The sequence below is a fragment of the Arvicanthis niloticus genome, chromosome 4 (assembly GCF_011762505.2).
Source record: "Arvicanthis niloticus isolate mArvNil1 chromosome 4, mArvNil1.pat.X, whole genome shotgun sequence".
Lineage (NCBI taxonomy): Eukaryota > Metazoa > Chordata > Mammalia > Rodentia > Muridae > Arvicanthis > Arvicanthis niloticus.
Genome location: NC_047661.1, coordinates 15,351,929 through 15,370,348, shown reverse-complemented (window position 1 = coordinate 15,370,348; position 18,420 = coordinate 15,351,929). Strand labels below are relative to the sequence as shown.

At 40.7% G+C, this 18,420-nt stretch overlaps 1 protein-coding gene across 9 annotated transcripts in view; it reads right to left on the bottom strand.

The window, feature by feature from the left end:
* Positions 1-265: 265 nt before the first annotated feature.
* Phc3 (polyhomeotic homolog 3) overlaps positions 266-18,420 on the bottom strand; it is a 79,601-nt gene continuing 61,446 nt past the window's right edge. For 3 of the 9 annotated variants that reach the window (XR_013109750.1, XR_013109754.1, XR_013109751.1), the window contains 5 exons: positions 18,121-18,235; positions 15,241-15,373; positions 14,918-15,149; positions 9,686-10,120; positions 268-841 (listed from right to left, as the gene is read on the bottom strand). Coding sequence is in view for 4 of the 9 variants with exons in the window: in XM_076932215.1 (XP_076788330.1) it covers positions 9,966-10,120; positions 14,918-15,149; positions 15,241-15,373; positions 18,121-18,235 (635 nt within the window). In the remaining 5 variants the exon portion in view is untranslated. Of the gene's footprint in view, positions 842-1,912; positions 10,121-14,917; positions 15,150-15,240; positions 15,374-18,120; positions 18,236-18,420 lie in introns of those variants that run through there. The other 6 variants (XM_076932215.1, XM_034499944.2, XR_013109752.1 and 3 more) reach the window with 5 other exon arrangements.

The window sequence follows — 18,420 nt, the reverse complement described above, 5'->3', positions numbered from 1 at the left end:
TCTTGCCTCGACACGCCAATTGCTTGTTCGCTTCCAGCATGTGCTTATCAGATCACAATCATGTTAGCAACATGCACTAGAAGCAGCCTTGGGCTGTTGAGATTTAGGGCTGGATAATCAATCCTGTCTTGTATGGATAACCCTACACATTGTGTAGATACCAGTGACATCTTCCCCAGAAGTGGCAATCAAAAACATCTCCACATATTCCCAACACTCCTCTGGGCACAACTCCTACCTACACTCCCCAGGGGCGGGGGGGTGGGGAGAAAACCTGAGCAAAGCACTATGAGCCAGACTAATCTGAGCCTACTTTATGAATTAAGCTACACAGCTATCTTGGCTGGTATTTACAAATAGTAACATGTGTTGCAAGAACCACTGCTAGCATTCCTAAAATGAGCAGCTTGTAGGCTGGGGCTGTCGCTCATCCGTGGACCGCTTCCCAGCATGCACAAAGTCCCAGCACCACAGAGACTGAATGCAGTAACTTATGCCTATAATCCTGTACTTAGGAGGTGTAAACAGGAAAATCAGAAATTCAAAGTTATCATTGGTTACCTTGAGGTCAGCCTGGGCTACATGGGATCAAGATGGCCCCAAGATGACTTACCTTTTAACATCACAACTCATGTATCCATTTATGTATATACTTAGGTGTAAAGTGTGTAACAGATTTAGTTTTAAAGAGTAGTTGTGACCTATCAAGGTCATAATCTGCAGAAGGATCACATCCTACATCTGTGGCACATCGCCATGGGAACGCAGGTCTGTGTGCCTGGCGCTGCGGAGGCATCTGTATGTGGAGTCTCTGCTGCGTTCTGCTCACATCCTCTTGCAGCTTAAGAAAATTAAAGCAACAAAGTTAAGCAGCCTGCCCCAGCTCACTCAGATGCTGGCTCTGGAGTCCCACTCCTTCCACTCTGCTACACAGTCATCAGTCCCACCACTGTTTCTCAAGACAATGGCATCTTAAGGAACATCTTAAGGAATTGAAATCCCGATTCCTTGAGCATGCAGATCTTCAGGTTAGCACCACCTACCCAGAGAGACAAGATGGCCATGCTGCTGGATAACCAGGAATTCTCTGAGTGAGCTGCAAGCACAGGTTAAGCATTCCAGGTCTAAAATGCTTTTGGATAAGGGATAATCAATATTGTCTGAAAATGTAGGTCTCAGACATTCCAGATGACACCTAACTCAAGCCATTCTAAGGAAAAGGGTACTGGGACAACAACATGGTAAAATAAACTAGGAGACTCTCTGGGGTGTCAAGTGTCATTTGCTAACACAAGAGAGCATTCTGGCTGCCAACAAGCCAAGCTTTTAGTATCCCAATTTAAAGCTCCAACCTTCAGATATAAACCCTAGGACATGATTGGCCTGACCTGAGTCATATGCTCTGTGGCCAGTGATGCTGCCAGGAGACACTGGAAGGAAGGAAGCTTAATCATTAGGCCGTGAGGCACAGTATTTAAAATGTTTAAAAATTAGGTCTTAAGTTTTAGAAAGGAATAAAAAATTATATTGTTCTGTTTTTAAAATGCAAATAGAGATACAACTATATCTAAAGCCAGCACACCTGATTTGTGCGGCAAGCCCTCCACTGACCGAGAAGCTCAGTAGATGCACCTAGGTTGCAGTGAGCACTGCAGGTGCTTGTGCAATTCAGATGTCCAGAGCCAGCCCTTTAATTCACTGGTGTACATTTCCCTCTCCATGTTTTGTTTTGTTTTTTTTTTTTTTTTTTTGCCTTCCAAATGGCCATAACATGAGAATAAAACATACTTAGCTATACTGAACTCAATATACTCTTTGTAGATTAGACAGCAAGAAATTTATAGACAGTTCAGCCCTCCGTTAAGATCTTTATTAGATTCCCCTGTCTCTCAAAAGCATAAAGAAATAAAAATTCAATAACCAGTCAGGCTTTTATTTGTAAAGAACTGAAGTTACAGTTGATCTACAATATATTATTGTAATATAAACAACATAAATAAAAGATCCTGTAGGCCCACCGCTAGCCGTCTGCCCAGACCCACTCGAAGCCATGTTACAATACTCTATGTGAAAGTGTGCAGGTAACAAAGGTGCAATCCAAGCAAGGTTAAGCAGCAGAGGATAAGGTGCTTCCATTAGCAGTTAACATCGCCAGCAAACGTCTGATGCTCCTTTAATTTCACTGACTAGACACACAGAGGAAGTCTAAAATTCACACACATGCTACTTAATATGAAAGTGCTTTCTCTTTTCTTAAAAAAATACATCAAATGAACACTTTTTACATAGATAATGGTGTGCTCTTATAATGCAAAATTAACTTCATTTTCAGGTTATACACTGTAAAACTGTAGCTATGGACGCCAGTCTAGGAACTCTATGCTAAGGCTGCTAGAACTACATCATTTCCTGTGAGGAGCGCTCTAATACAACACCCAATGTAAGACACATCTATTATAACCCTAATATTTGCTTTCTCTAAGATTAACACATGTTTTCTTTCCCCCTTGGTGATGCTTTTTTCCTTCGTGAATCATCTTTTGAGATTTTTTTTTAATTATAAAACTTTGATTTTAGAACAATAGTCAAAACCAAAAGGAAGATTTTTTTAAAAATGGATTTAAAACATTAAAAAATACAGTTAATCCCAGCAACCTGCCTTTGTGAAACAAATCTTAAGTGGTGAAAAGGGAAAGCATTCTAACCAAATCAGAGGCCTGAAGCAGCAGCCCCCTGTGCATGGCTGTCTGCAGTGTACAGCTCGCATTCTAACCAAATCAGAGACCTGAAGTCAGCAGCCCCCTGTGCATGGCTGTCTGCAGTGTACAGCCCACATTTCTAGCACAGTCCCTGCACTTTCCAAGAACTTCTGAATTTTGATGTTTAATCCCCTACTGTACAAACCAAGACCCATCTTCTGAATGAGGTGATTGGAAGTTTACTCCATCAATGTGGGAGTCATACACAAAAATTACACTCTGTATTCTTAAGTTCTAAGAATACAGACACAAGAACAGCATAAATCAACAGAAATCTAATCAGCACAGGATATTTTACAACTTAGGTATACTTTCAAAAACTTAAAAAAAAAAACCTTAAAAGTAATCAGAATCATGGGACAATTTACAAAGACCAGATTAGTGGGCTATTTAGATAATTGTAACTTAAAAAAAAAAACTCAATTTGAAAGCATCTATTATAAATTGTAATTTAACACTTTATTTGGGCATTTCCCCACTTTAAAAACCTATAGTTATGATACATAAAAGTTTTTAAAATATATTTTTATATCTTTATAGAGAATGTGAGTAACAACTGATGTTAGCATTTAAAGCAAGAATTACAACCTGATTAACAAGAACCACAGAGTGACACAGGGAATTCACCCCCATTAAAAGTGACTCTTACTCCATCTTCACTTCTTAAATACTTGCCAGCACAAGCAGGATCTGCTTTTTGGTGGTGGTAGTAGTGGCTTTTGAGACAGGGTTTCTTTATGTAGCCTGGCTCTGTAGGAACTTGCTCTGTAGACCAGGCTGGCCTCAAACTCACAGAGATCTATCTATCTGCCTGCTTCTGCCTCCCAAGGCTGGGATCAAAGATGTGAGCCTAGCTAGGAACTGCCTTCTGTCGCCAGGTCTGCATTTCCTTTCTGGGTCTTCCTTGTCTTTGAGAGGTGGCTGTCTCTAACACACTGCAGTACAGTCAGTTCTGTGGAGAAGGAGATGATTGTTTTGGAAAACTGTTCCACTATCAATACTGGATATAAACTTTTGCAACTAAAAATGCACAATGATTCCACATGGGCTTCTTGCATCTGCCACCCACACACCACATACAGGGGCGGTCCTGACTGCCTGTCACAACAGTCTCACAGTCGGTCATGGCAGCCAGTCTGACTGTTGTTAACAGTCAAGGAGATGGCCCACAGATGGAAGTGTGAGAGTAGCAGTATGATTTGGCCCTTGGATATTATTAAACCCCAGTTCCCAGACAGCAGGGCAGTCCTGGTTAATTAATTACCATTAATTACTGGTTGTAATTACATACATGCTTAAGCAGCACAGAATTTATTTGGGAAGACTGTTAATTTTTTGAATGTATATTCCATACATAAGCCAAGTGTTCAGATAGTTTACAAATGAATGAGGAAGTGCATGAGTACAGATATTCACTTGTCATTCGGTCAGCCCAGTGGTAATCCCAATTATGTACCTCAGGACTGTAACTTTAAAGCTCGGGCCGAATGTTTCTTCAAAAACACTTTAAGCCAGAAAAAAAAAAAAAAAAAAAAAAAAAAAAAAATTAGCCTATTTAGTAGTGCAGTATCACACTGTACACTGAAATAAGATTAAAAGCCAAATAGCTGCCCAGCGTGTCCCAGGGCTGGCCTGCCATCTGGAGTAACACCAAGTCTCCCAGGCTCGCCGTTTCCTCTCCACTCAGCACAGTAATGCAGCAAGTGTATTTATCTGTTATCACTGAAGAAAGGTTGTAATTTGCTCACTTTTTAATACTACCAGAACATTTAACACAAACATTATGTATAAGGATTTAAACACTGTACATATTTCGTTTACTTGAGGCAAGATTTAAAAAGTCCCTTCCTTCTTCAGTGGGTTCATGTTCCCTTCAATGATGTTCTAATTCCCACTACTCGTTCACCACTGTCAGAGAAAGGTCCGCAAAGCACTGCTGTATTCCATTAAGCCAAACAGCAATAGGTACTATGAGTATCTAAGATGATGACTGGAACTAAGCTAGACAGTATAAAGGACTTAGCTACATCCCTCTTACATTTCATTAAACCATGCCATGCTAGCATAATGATGTTTTAGATTTATACTGATTTTAAATTAAAATTCATTCATTACATACTACTTTAAATTTTCACATTCTAAAGATTTATGCCCAATATCAGGAATATCGTAGACAGCAGTATGTTAACACTTGAACAGCAACAGAAAGACCTCTGCCTAAAACACAAAGTGTTATAGAGAAGCTCATTTTGTGCCTAACGTTATATTTAAATTGTACTTTTAAATAAAATGTCCACAAGCTATCAAAGGAGAAAGAAAATAAAACCCTGTGGAAATAATTTCCCTTAGCTATGGCGCTTGCCAGAGCGCGTGCTGATGACACTGCTGTAGAGGAGCTGTGTGTCGACAGAGAACCAGGGCCTCCTGAGGTTTTTCTCTAGAACATGGTGGTAATAATTGTAGATAAACTGATATCTTGTAACTTTCAAAAAGAAAAAAAAAGTTTTGTCTTAGTATAACGTTAAAGTAGACGTTGGCTCTATAATCTCAATCAGCTGAGTGCACAAGTGATAAGGCCTTACCATTTAAGGCTACTTTTTAAAATGTCAATATCATTTTTAACATTTTAAACTGGAAAACAGCTTTTATTTCAACTAGAAACTATTTGGCAATGCATTTTATAATCTAACACCAGAAATACCTTCCCAGAGGATTCCTTAAGGGGCTGGTTCAATGAGTTCCAGTTAAGTTTGAATAATACAACACATGTACTCTTCTTAGTACTGGTGTGTGCTCATCTGAAGTCCAAACCCGTGTCTGAGATGAAATAAAACACTGAACGGAGTGATGATATCAGTACTGATGACTGCTGAGTTCAAGCAGGTCATGTCACGAGCCATTCTGCTTACACCAAGACAAGAGGCAGGCTTGTGCTGACTAGAGCCCACCAGTCAGGAGAAAATTGCAGCTGCAGCCAGCAGGGCTCAGAATGGAACACAGCATGTCCTAGAGTGTCTTCCTTTCCTTATGACTGACTAGCTGCAAGACTGTGGAAGTGCCTCTGTATTCTGGCCACTCAATCAATCATAACAAACTCTTACATTTTGACAGATTCTCTCCCTCTGACTGATTATCATCTTCAAAAATCCAGTCATGCTCAACTTGGGCACTTGTGGTACTATTAATATCAGCACTCCTCAGAGCAGGGTCAGGTGATAAAGAGAAATAACTAATTTGATTACAGCCAAATCTTGACAATTTAAAACCACAGGGGCTAGGTTTGGCATGGTGGCACAGACCTTAAAATCCAGCACTTGAGAGGTCAGAGGATCACAATTCCAGGTTAGTCTAGGCAAACAAGCAAAAAATACAGTATGCAATCTCAGAGGTGGAGTGTGAGTTCCTGACTCAGTCCCTAGTAGCAACAACCAAAACAACGAACACACCTTATCCAACCATCCATCACCAAGGACTATGCTAAGCTACTAAGGACCACCGTTGTGATAAATGTCAGTTAGCTAGCAATATCATCTTCTCATCTGTTTCTTACTCTACAAGGTGCCCCCCCCCCCCAAAAAAAAAAACCTTTAAGAAACAAGTCACACAGTTACACATATGGTACACAAGAAACTAGGAAACAATTTGCATAGATAGACAAGACTTTCATTGAAATACAACTGGTGAAGTTATAAAGGTCTGCCCCATTACAACAGCCTGAAGATCTCCAAGCCAGGATACTACCCAACCCCAAGTAAAGAACTAAGAAGAAAATCTGTAGTTGACTGGAGGTGGGATTGGAGCAAGACGAGACTCAGTGAGGAAATAACGTGAGGCCATCCCATGCCAACTAACAGTACCAGTCAGCAGCAAGTGTTGCTGGCATTCCCCAAGTCTTCAAACTATACCATTTAGCCAGCCTCTCTAGTTGAAAACATTTCTGAAATGCTTTAGGAGTATTAGCAGTCAGAGACTTCATATACTGGACAGAGCTGCTGAGACACACAACCTAACAAGCTTGTGAAAAAAACAAGTCCTGTGAAAGATTTCAATCCAACATGTGTTTATAAATAGGCATGTGACCGAATTCTGCACTTAATATCTAAAGACTGACTGTGAATAGTTATCCAAAGGCATGGTAATAATACAGTTTCACACACCAGCCTTCCAACACAAGAAACAAAGGGGAAAGCAGCAGGATTCCTAAACCACAGAAAATCTCTTCTATGTATTCAGGTAAATCATGAGTTGTAATCTCCAGAGTGCAGAAGTGTGTTCAGGGTTGCACGGGGGAACTGAGCGAGTAGGAGGTCCATCTACTCTGCCATTCTCTAGCTACTTCACTAACATGCTCCCCTTTTGTTCTGGCATCTCTACTCCCAGGTGACAGTCCTTTAAGCTAGACTTCACAGTTCTGCAAAAGTGACTATGCCCATCAGTCACTGTCACTGAAGGTGTCAGGTATGGAGGCAGCACTCCCTGCTATGCTGATGAAGCTATGTCACTGTGCCTTATATGTATCTATGCAAAGTGTCTAAGTATTGTCATATAAAGTAACTTTTACAAGCCAGCTGTTTATTTTCCTAAAAACACAGAATTTAAAACAAATAACATGTGAAAAGCGTGTCCCACAGTAGTTGAAGGGTTTCAAATCAGGAAAGGCAAACTCAGGAAGCAAAAATAGGAAGAAGCCATGTTCCCTTCCTGCTTGTCTTTTTTTTTTTTTCCTCCAAGAAAGTTCTTAAGTGCTTAGTAATACAAAAGGAACTGAAGTCAGCGTTCTTCCTGCCAATGTCACACTCAACAGCCTGATGCTTGGGAGACGAAGAAACATGGTGTGTGTCCCCATTCCATGTAATTGAATTTTCAAGTTAGCATGATTGAAAATTACCTAGACAGAAGTACCTGCAGCAATGGGAGAACTACCAAACACCAAATGAGCCACTTCTAAATAAACCCACTTATAAGAAAAAAGTGTGTTTGCTAGTTAAATTTAAGTGCAGACAACAGAAGATCTGGACCACTTCTAAGATGAAGGAGAAGAAGGCATTCTCCAAAGAGAAGCCCTTGTGTGAACTGTTTAGGGTGCTTAAGGACAGTGCCAGGCACAGGGTTCTCATAAGCACACAGTGGGCAAGTGCAGAGTCAATGCCTTAAAGGCTACACGTAGGCATTTGTGGGAGGGAAGCATTATTGCTGGAGCTCTACGGGACAACCCTGTATTCACTGTGGGTCACTACAGCACAGTTTTAATCCCAGACCTCCTTCGGCACAGCAGGCAATCTCTTAGTGCTTCTTAGCCTCTGCTAGGAGAATGAGGACCGTCCGTGACAACTCCGCCAGGATGACTCAGTACTGATAGATGCAGATGACTGTACCTGCCTTCCTTGAAACATTAATAACCAAAGGTAATACAAAGAAATATGTAACGTAGACTATACTACTGTAGCTGAAACAGGAGCCTCAGCTACTCACACATTGTGGTCTACACAGGACTACTAGTGAACAACTCTTACAACTAACTACTGTATCAACAACCGCACAAAGCATACATTCAAACAAGAGGCATCTAAAGATTAAAAAAATTATCTGCTATATTTCTGTATAAAAATAACCAACATTTTCTAATGTACACAAAGCCAAAAGATAAATTTATCTGTGATGTCTCTGTGACATCTTTTAGTCTTCTGTAACTCAACACCATCTCTGAAAAGTGCTGTAAAGATGACTGAGTTCAGACTCCTGCTGTCTCTTCTGTCTGTGCCAAGGACATGTACATTCTCTTCAGTTGTTCAGATTTTGCAAACATGTAGTAAAGATCGAGAAAGCAAACAAAGTCAGCAAGTCTTTTGATGCCCAGCACTGTAAAGACTTCAGAGCATCCACAGACAAATGTGGCTTAATGTCCTAACAGAAAACTGCTGAATGAAAACTTCTGATTAAGAGAAATCACTTTAAGTACTTTGTGGGAAGAATCCACAGCCTTGTAAGGGAGAAAGAAATACGCACACTAGGCAGACTCAGCAGGGCTGCTTCATGGAAGGGACCCCATCTCCACGGCTCTCGGCTGCCGGAGAAGGCTCCAAGGCATGACTGCGCCTAGCACCTTCTCAGTGCACACAACAGTCAGGAAGAGGTGACCATGGGCCAATACCACACCAGAGTCACATGGTCTATGAGTTAGCCTAGTTCTATAGCCCAAGTTTATGGATTTCCTTTTCTTTCTAGTATACAGTAAAACTAAACCCTACTTCTACAGAACTCTGGTGCCACTGGCTAATCCTTCACTGCACATCCCTCCTCGACATAGCCCATCTTTAAGTATGTCCCTGCAGGTGAAAAGAGTAACATGCAGCTCTTTGCTCACCCAGACTTCTCAACCATGGAACCACTGGCATCTGTAACACGTCACTCTTGGTGACAGGGACATCCTATGTGCTGCAGGATATTCAGCAACATCTCTGCTGGCTGCCACACCTCAGTCCTGTAACAACCCTCGCCAAAACTCAACCCCAAGCTGTAGCAACCAGAATGTGTCTAGATATCGCCAATTGTCCCCTGGAGGACAAGTTCTCCACTGAGAACAATTGCTCTTAATGTACAGACCAGGAGGAAAACTGTCAGTCATGCCAACCTGGGTAAAGGCTAGACTAAGAAACTCTTGAGAACTTCAAAAATACTGCTTGTGCTAAAACACAATCCCTTTTCACAGCCAAAGCATTTGTCTGGAAGATACGCTTTTTAAAACAGACTGGTATTTCATTGCATTCAATTCTGTCAATGGGTTCCTAAATTATCCTATATCTCTATGACAACATTTAGAAAACTAACAGGGTAGAAAAACATATAAGAAAAGAGAATTAAAGGAGGGGGAGTGTAAATCAATAATTATTTTAAAAGGATTCCTTTATATTAATGATAAACATTACCTTTAAAAAATTATCTAGTATAACATGTTTCTTTGAAAAATATGGGCCTCTGTAACAAGTCTTTCAGTGTAGCATGTAACTGGTAAAATTAATGTCACTGATGTTCGCTAATTATGAAAACGCACGATGAGTTAGGACATCTGAAGAGAAATGTCGGCACTGGCCATGGCTGTCCTAATGCACTCGGCCTTCCCCCATCAGTCTGATATTCTCAGTCCAACGAGGCTTTATCTTCACCTAGTAAGAGGAATGGACTGAGAGGCACAAAGCCTCACTCTTGTTAAGAGTCCTTCAGAGAGTTGATTCGTGCACAAATCTTCAAGGCTGGGCCCAGCTTCATGTTCATTGCACTCATGAGATGGTCTTCTTTTAGCAAGAGCAGGGCCTGTCCATCAATCTCTTGTGCCCTGAACTCATCTGCAACATCCTGGCAGCCTAGAATTCCATGAGAAGACAGAGGTACACACAATTAGATGGAGTTCTGTTGTCACTGGGTGTGAGAGCTTGCAACACAGGCTGAGAAGCCAATGTGCTACAAGGCCTGGGGTTCACCCTTGAAGAAGTCAAAACCCAGGAGTTTACTTGGTCATCTTGCTCTAAAAACATTACACAAATAATAGCAAGAGGGATCAGATAACATAGCATATTTCCCATTCAAAAGAACTGCATTACTAGGTCTTACACCTCATGGACTCATCTTTGCATAGCATAATTCCACCAACAGATAGAGAGGAATAAAATGTTTTGCTGTATTTGCTCTCTCTCTCCCAGCTTGAATCCTGGTCTCCCCGTGTGACTCTGCCCGAGTCTTGTGGGAAAAAAAAATGTTTTGCTGTAAGTAATAATCTGAAAATATTTTCTCAAATTTCAAATTAAACTTTTATTACCACCCATTAATTCTCTGAATTTGCATAACCTCAGGTACATCTGAAAGTATTTTCACTGTTCCCTTGGGACAGAACAAATCACCCAGGTCTGCTGGATTAACATGTTAGAATGCTGCTGACATACGTCATACTGTTCAACTTCAAACATCAACTTCAAAGCTTAATATCACTAGACTTATTTCTATTTTTCATTTCTGTTTTGTAACAGTAATGTAGCCCAGGGTGGTCTTAAACTTATTCTTCTATTTTCCCAGTACATGCTGCGATTACAGTAAAGTACCGTAATCCACACACAGCCTTCTTTAAGTGGCGCTGGGAACAGAACCCAGAGCCCTAAGGACTGCAGGCAATGCTCTCCTCCTGAACACATCACTCCTCACCTTAACTTCTGGTAAGAAAACAAGTTGCCATTGTTATTACAAAGCTGCAGGGCAGCCTCCTGCAAGTAGACAGAGTCATTTCCCTATCATGGTAAAGAAACCTCAAAGTTAGGTAATGAACTACGAAGTCCAAGGAAGGGATAATGCAAGAACATGAAGCTTCCTTACAAATAGGAAAGTTATAAAAGCTAGCTTAAGAACAGCACCTAACAGCTTTAAGGGTTTTTTGGTTTTTTTTTTTTTTTTTTTGGTTATATTCAAATCAGTATTCCACAGGAATCAGATGCGGAGAGATAGAAGCGGCTAACCTGTACCCTGGAATACAGCAGTTTTACCAGGATGAGTCTCCTTTCCATTGTAAACTCCCTCTGGCTTGTGTTAAGATAACAAGGCTCAAGCCCAGGAGCATCTTGAAGCACTACAGTGTGGCACCATCCGACTACAAAGGCTAAGTGAAGAAATGAGAAACTGAAGAAACGTAAGGCATTATGGAGACATGATGGGACAGTGTGACGATGGAGAGCATCCTGTGGCTGACACCCTTCAGTGGTGTGCTCCATTGTGGCCAACACTTTCCTTAGTGTCCCTCAGTGACTCCATTCTTTTCTCTTCACTGCCTTCTGACACAGCAGCTTTTCAGTGTCTCTATTCTGGTAATTTCTCAGACTTTCAAGAATTTATATTTCAAAATCTTGTATAAAGTTTATATGGCTTTGCCCATGTACCACACATAAGAAACCATATGGATGAAACAGGATTACTCACCATTAAAAAAGCCCTTTTTCTTTTCCCAGAAGTAGCTCTCAACAAAACTGACTAATCTTGCATCTAGTTGTGACTTCATCCTTCTTTTATGGAAGAACTAACGTTCTTCTTTCCAGTCTTATTTATAAGAACTCAGGAAAGGAAAGAAGAGAGAGAGAAAGGATAGGGCTTACTTAGATTCGGAAAGCAGGAGAGCAGGTAGTAAGGGCCACAGGAGCTGCACATAGGATAGAAGAAGGAGCTCCCTTGAGGAAATACCCAGCATGCTCTCTTGTTTCTCCTGACTGAGATTCCCTTTCAGATGTAAACAGCAAGAAAATTGGCAAAATATCTCTAAAGTGTATTGGGAAACAGAATGATTAAATAGTATACATTACTGTCATATTTTTGGATCCTGATTTTCTCAAGCCAAACACAAAAAAGTATCATTATATTAGGACAGAAAGGGCGGGGACAAGCAAGTATACATCTAGAAACTTACTGGGGGGGGGGGGACCAGATTTTTTTTGTTTGTTTAAGTATTCAAAATACCCTGAGCAGGAGCTCTGTGAGTTCCTGACATCCCACCTGCCTGCCTGCCTGCCTGCCTGCCTGCACCCAAGCACTGATACACAGGTAAAGCAGCAGGGAGCGAGCACCCAGGCCAGGGCATACACAGCTCTTGGAAAGGTGCTGCCTTTGCCCTCCACCCCCCTCCCTGCCTAAAACCTCCAGTGTCCACAGTCACTTTGCCCACTTTGAAATCCAAATCAAAACATTTTATGTACAAACTGACTTCACTAAAGCTACAGAAAAGACACTAAGTGCCACTCAATACAGCAGAGTAATCTCATCCCCAAAGACAGCACAAAGCTGTACTTTAAGGGGGAATTCCTCTTTGGCCTTCCTACAGAGAGAAACCTATGGAGACAAAGGTCAATACAGAATAGTCTTTCCAAAAGGGCAGTTCACTGAGGGTGCTAAAGAAGATGACCTGCAACTGTTGGAAACAGAAGTGTTCTTGTGGAAAGTGTTTACTGCACACAAGGCTGTGTTCCTTTTCCATCTGGGAACAGCTCTGAGACGAGAGTTTGCTACTTGGAGGCTTTAACATAGTCCCAAAGGGACGTTAACATGACACCAAAATAACAGGACCCAGCAGGAAAGAGAGGCACCCTAACTACAAGACAGCACATCCTATCTGGAAGAAACATGTAAGAGAACAGAAAATGGATCAACTAGTTCCTACTGAGAAAAGCTTGCAGAGAGACTACTCAGAAAAAAGAAATAAGTCAGAAAGTTATTTAAAAATGCCAGAGAAGCAGAAAGAATGGTAAACTCATTTTTCTCGTGTAAGATTTACCTTGAACTATAGAGCATTACTCTGAGGAAAACCTTTAGAAAGGTAGTAACGGAATTCACAAATAGGATGATTTCATCAGCAAAAATAAGTAGAGCCAATCAAGTCTTTCTCTTTGTAATGACATATTATGTTCTTCAATGCAGATGAACTCAGTGAGCCAAGAATGTCCAGTTTTGGGAATGGGTGTTGACCTCAAATGAAGGAAGAGCAAGACACAGTCCATGAGACCTGATCTACTAAAGCAGTCAGAGGAGGCACAGACACAGTCCATGAGACCTGATCTACTAAAGCAGTCAGAGGAGGCACAGACACAGTCCATGAGACCTCGGATCTACTAAAGCAGTCAGAGGAGGCACAGACACAGTCCATGAGACCTGATCTACTAAAGCAGTGCAGAGGAGGCCCAAGCACCTGGATGCCAGGAAACTCCATAAACAACAGCTCTTGAAGTGACCCAGCTCAGCAGTAAGGGAGCCGTGCTGGTTATCTGGGACAACTAATTGCATCAGGTCTAAAACAACTCCCCTGCCCAAAAGAAAAGACATCTCTGCCCCAGTCAGAACCCACAGAGGCAAAACGCAAAGCCTCAGGTGATCAGTTTGGACTTCAGTGTTAATCTCAAGACCACTATGCTGGTCTGAAACTAAAGTTTAGTTTTGTTTACTTAAATATTAAAACAATCATCAGTGAAGGTTCACCACCCTAACCTTCGCTAAGAGACCAAGTTTAGAGTCTAAACATACTGGTCTGCTATTAACATACACTTTGGTTTTCTTACGCAGGTGCTTACAAACTTACATGAAACATTCTTCCTTTAAACATTTCTCTCTTCCTATAAACAGGACTGTACCCTGGGTTTGTTAAAAATTAGCATTTAGAAAAGCTATGATACAATAATAAAATTTCAGAGTTCAGTAAGTGAAGTAAAATTTGTAACAGCAATTTTTAAACTACTATTTCTAGATGTATTCCTTCAACTCTAACTTTGCTTCTAAAATGTTGGTTACCTTCACAGGAAGACAGTGACATCTCAATAGTTAGCTCAATTTAAAATCACTTTAAAAGTGTCTAATGAATAGCCCAAGTGAGATGTATGCCTTTAAGTCAACTCACAACACCACCAGAACGAAACGTGGCTTTAAAATCTCATTTTCTAGGTTTATAATACCAGTGTTTTACAAATTAAATAAACAAAACAAACAAAAAACCAATGTCCTAACATACATTTAGTGTGGATCTCACTGCAAGCAAAGGCCCCATTCTCTTTGGCTGCCAACCCCTTAAAGGAATGCAGATACAAAAAAAAAACCTGTTGCTTAAAAAAAAGAAAAAAGGAAGCTGAAGCCGGTGAGAACAAGAGAGAGAAGTGAAAGCATAAGGCTACCCTCAGCATTAGAATGAATACGGCTTTCTAAGAAGAAACCAAAAGTTTACCCTATTCTACAGTATTGACTAGCTTTCAAAAATAAATATGCACAATATGGCCTTCCTTGTCTCAGTTTCAAAAGGAGTTAGCTGAAGAAATACAACAGCAAAGCAGAGAGGGGAAGTGTCTGCTTCACAATGCTGACTCCAAAGAGTCAGGCAGAGAAGACAGCACCCTAACACCCACCTGCTGTGGTGCCCCAGAAGAAGCAGGACTAGTCAGTCTTCACTCGTGTTAGGGGTATGAAAGAATACACAGTCATGCTGAGAGAACAAGAAAGAGGAAGACAACCGCACTTCAAAAGCAATCATCCTTTAATTTTCACATGCGCTGTTTCTCTAGCCTTTACTGCCAAAGGTGTGGATAGATTTAACATCATTTTCTTGTGAAGGCACAAGAAAAATTTCCAGGCTCGTGTGGTGAGTTACATACCAGGCAAAGAATGGATGAAGGCCCAGACATCATCAACCGTCCATATGGAGGGCTCTGTCTGTGTGACTGGGAGCAAGTCACTGTTCTCCGGCATCTTCCTAATCCTCACATCACGAAGCTCACGTTCTCTTTCACGCTCACTCTGCCTGCGCAGACGGGTCGTCATAGCAGAGGGCACAGGATCTTCATGAGGGGCCAAGTCTTCTTCTGCAGATGGATAAGTAATTGGAAGCTGGAAAATGTAGTACAAGTAAAATACAGCATTGCACTTCCCTTGCATTTCTGAAAAGGACATTGTACATTGAAGCAAGCTTTCTACAGACCTGCCTAAGGATATGTTCTCTTGCTGCCCCTTCAGGACCACTTGGACGACGGCCCCGATGCCCAAGACTTTGATTATCAGGTTTACGATTCCAACGACTAAGTGCAAATTTTTTAGAACAGCTAACGTTGTACCTAAGAAATTCAAGAGAGAAAAAGTAAGCAATATATGGGACAGTCCATAGTGTTTAACTGTAACTGTAAAGTACAATTATGACACAATAAGTACTAGGTAGTTATTATCCAGTACTAGCACCTCACACCATACATCCAACTTAATGAATGGATTTACTTATGCTTCAGGTCAAAAATGGCCTCTGTGTATATCATAAAATATCCCTTAACCTAACACTAGATACCTATAACAAGGTAATGATATTTTCTCCTGATTATACAAGAATAATGCGAAACCTGCAAAATGCAGAAAATAATTTGCAAAGCAGCAAGAAAGTTCATCATTCCAGAAGAGATACTTTATTATTATTATTATTATTTTTTTTTTTTTTTTTTTTTTTTTTGGTTTTTCAAGACAGGGTTTCTCTGTGTAGCCCTGGCTATCCTGGAACTCACTCTGTAGACCAGGCTGGCCTCGAACTCAGAAATCCGCCTGCCTCTGCCTCCCAAGTGCTGAAGAGATACTTTATAATAAATAATTCCAATGCTTATTTAAACTATAGTTCAAGTAATATATTTAGAGTTTTGTTTTGTCTCATTCTTTTGAGTGTGTGTGGAAAGGAGTATGCAGATGTGCATCACAGACATAGTAGCACATATGTGTGCAGATGTGCATCACAGATACAGTAGCACATATGTGTGCAGATGTGCATCACATAGTAGCACATGTGTGCAGATGTGCATCACTGACATAGTAGCACATGTGTGTGCAGATGTGCATCACAGACATAGTAGCACATGTATGCAGATGTGCATCACAGACATAGTAGCACATATGTGTGCAGATGTGCATCACAGATACAGTAGCACATATGTGTGCAGATGTGCATCACATAGTAGCACATGTGTGCAGATGTGCATCACAGACATAATAGCACATGTGTATGCAGATGTGCATCACAGATACAGTAGCACATATGTGTGCAGATGTGCATCACAGACATAGTAGCACATATGTGTGCAGATGTGCATCACAGACATAATAGCACATGTGTATGCAGATGTGCATCACAGATACAGTAGCACACATGTGTGCAGATGTGCAACACAGACACAGTAGCACATATGTGTGCAGATGTGCATCATAGACATAGTAGCACATATGTGTGCAGATGTGCATCACAGACATAGTAGCACATATGTGTGCAGACGCATGTTCACATGTGGAGACCAGGGCTTGGTTCTCAGCACACAATGGAGGCTCACAACCATCTGAAACCCCCATTGCAGGGATCCAATGTCTTCTCTTCTGCCTTCCACATCAGGCACACACATGGTGCACATATATTCTTGGAGGCAAAACACTCACACACATTAATTTTGTTACTGATAACTATTCTAGAATAATACAAGTAATTTTGTTTACCTATGTTTTATGAATATATCAGAGATAGAAATAAAGAATACGATGAGAACTAATAGACTATTTCTCCTCTAAAAATGCAAATGTGCCGAGAGCTACTAAAATACCTGACACTCCTGCTGTGTTCATTATGGGCTTACCTGTGGGCTTGGCAATGTTTTGATTTCTAATTAGTACATCAGGTGACCAAACTTACTACTGGGGAAAAGAGAGAACTAGTTTTAAGCCTGACTAGTCCTTACATAGTTACATAGTTAACTCTCCAAGACTGATAGCTAAGTGGCCAGGTAAAGAACAGCAGTGACTCAGTGACCTAACAGCCTCTCAGCCATGCTTCACTGCTGTGCTAGGGCCCCAGTCCTCTAAGGAGGATCATCTGAAGTATACTATGTGCCTAACCAGTCATCATCTCTGGGAGAAGGGTAATGAGAGGTAGTATTAAGTGTCCTGATATATTCTAAATAGTCAAGAGGTTGAGAATATCCTCAAAGACAATTTCCCAAACTCCCAAGTATTTTAACCAGCATTAGAAAACTACTTTTCTTTGATGTGTTTTATGCAAACTAAAATTCAAGTTAAACATAAATCCAAATAATCCAATTATAGACCTGCCACTACTCATGAATAAACATTTGAATAATGGACTGAAACAGTGAGCTCACTTTTGAAGGAAACTTACTTCTATTCTACTCACTAAAGGTAAGCTCAACTAACTAGTTCTGCAGCAACTATACAAAATGATATGTTCAAGCAAGAAATTCACTGGCTTCTTAAGGAGAATATAAATTTCCAAATAATCAACCTAAACACACCCACATCTTCCAAAAGAGCATCAGGTATTCCTAACTGCTAGGCTATCTCTCCAGCTCCTATATTAATCTTTATAGACTAGTATTCTCTCTAGTCATGCTGGTACCTGGCTATGATCCCAGCACCTGAGAGGCAAAAACAGGAGGATCACAGAATGCTAGAGACCAGCCTGGGCCACATAAATCCAGGCCAAGGAAGGCTATACATCAAGATCCTACATAGAAATAATTTATAATTATAAATAGTAATGACCGTAAGACTAAGATTCTGTAACATACTAATCATGCTACAGGAGAGATTCTGCATATCACATTCTTGCACCAGATGACTGCTGCTTCGTTGCACGATATTATGAAACTACATTATTATAAAACTTACTAAGGAGCAAACTCTAGTAATGACATAGCAGACAGAGTGCTGCAGATGGCACCTAACCTTCCCTGTGTCGTCAGACCTCACTCTTACCTATGCTCAACTGTAACCTGTCTTGACTTTCTGCAGAAATTACTAAGCAAATCCAAGCACACCAACATACCTTTTGGCACAAGACATTGTACAGAATCGTTTGGACCGTAAAAATTCATTAGGATATCCCATTTTTCCACAGAATTCACACTTGAGTAACTCGCTATCCATTTCTTCCAATGTCTCTAAAAACGGAGGGAAAAAAGTCAAACATTTGAGTGTGTCAAAATTTCTTTCGGCCTAATTCTAGTTATGTAACACAGTCAGACCAATATGTCTTCAGCTTTTTTGAATTCAGAGCTACTTGGCTAGGTTCTTACTAATTCCTTGTTTCTACATAAACATTATGGGTTTTCCTATATAGTAAGTA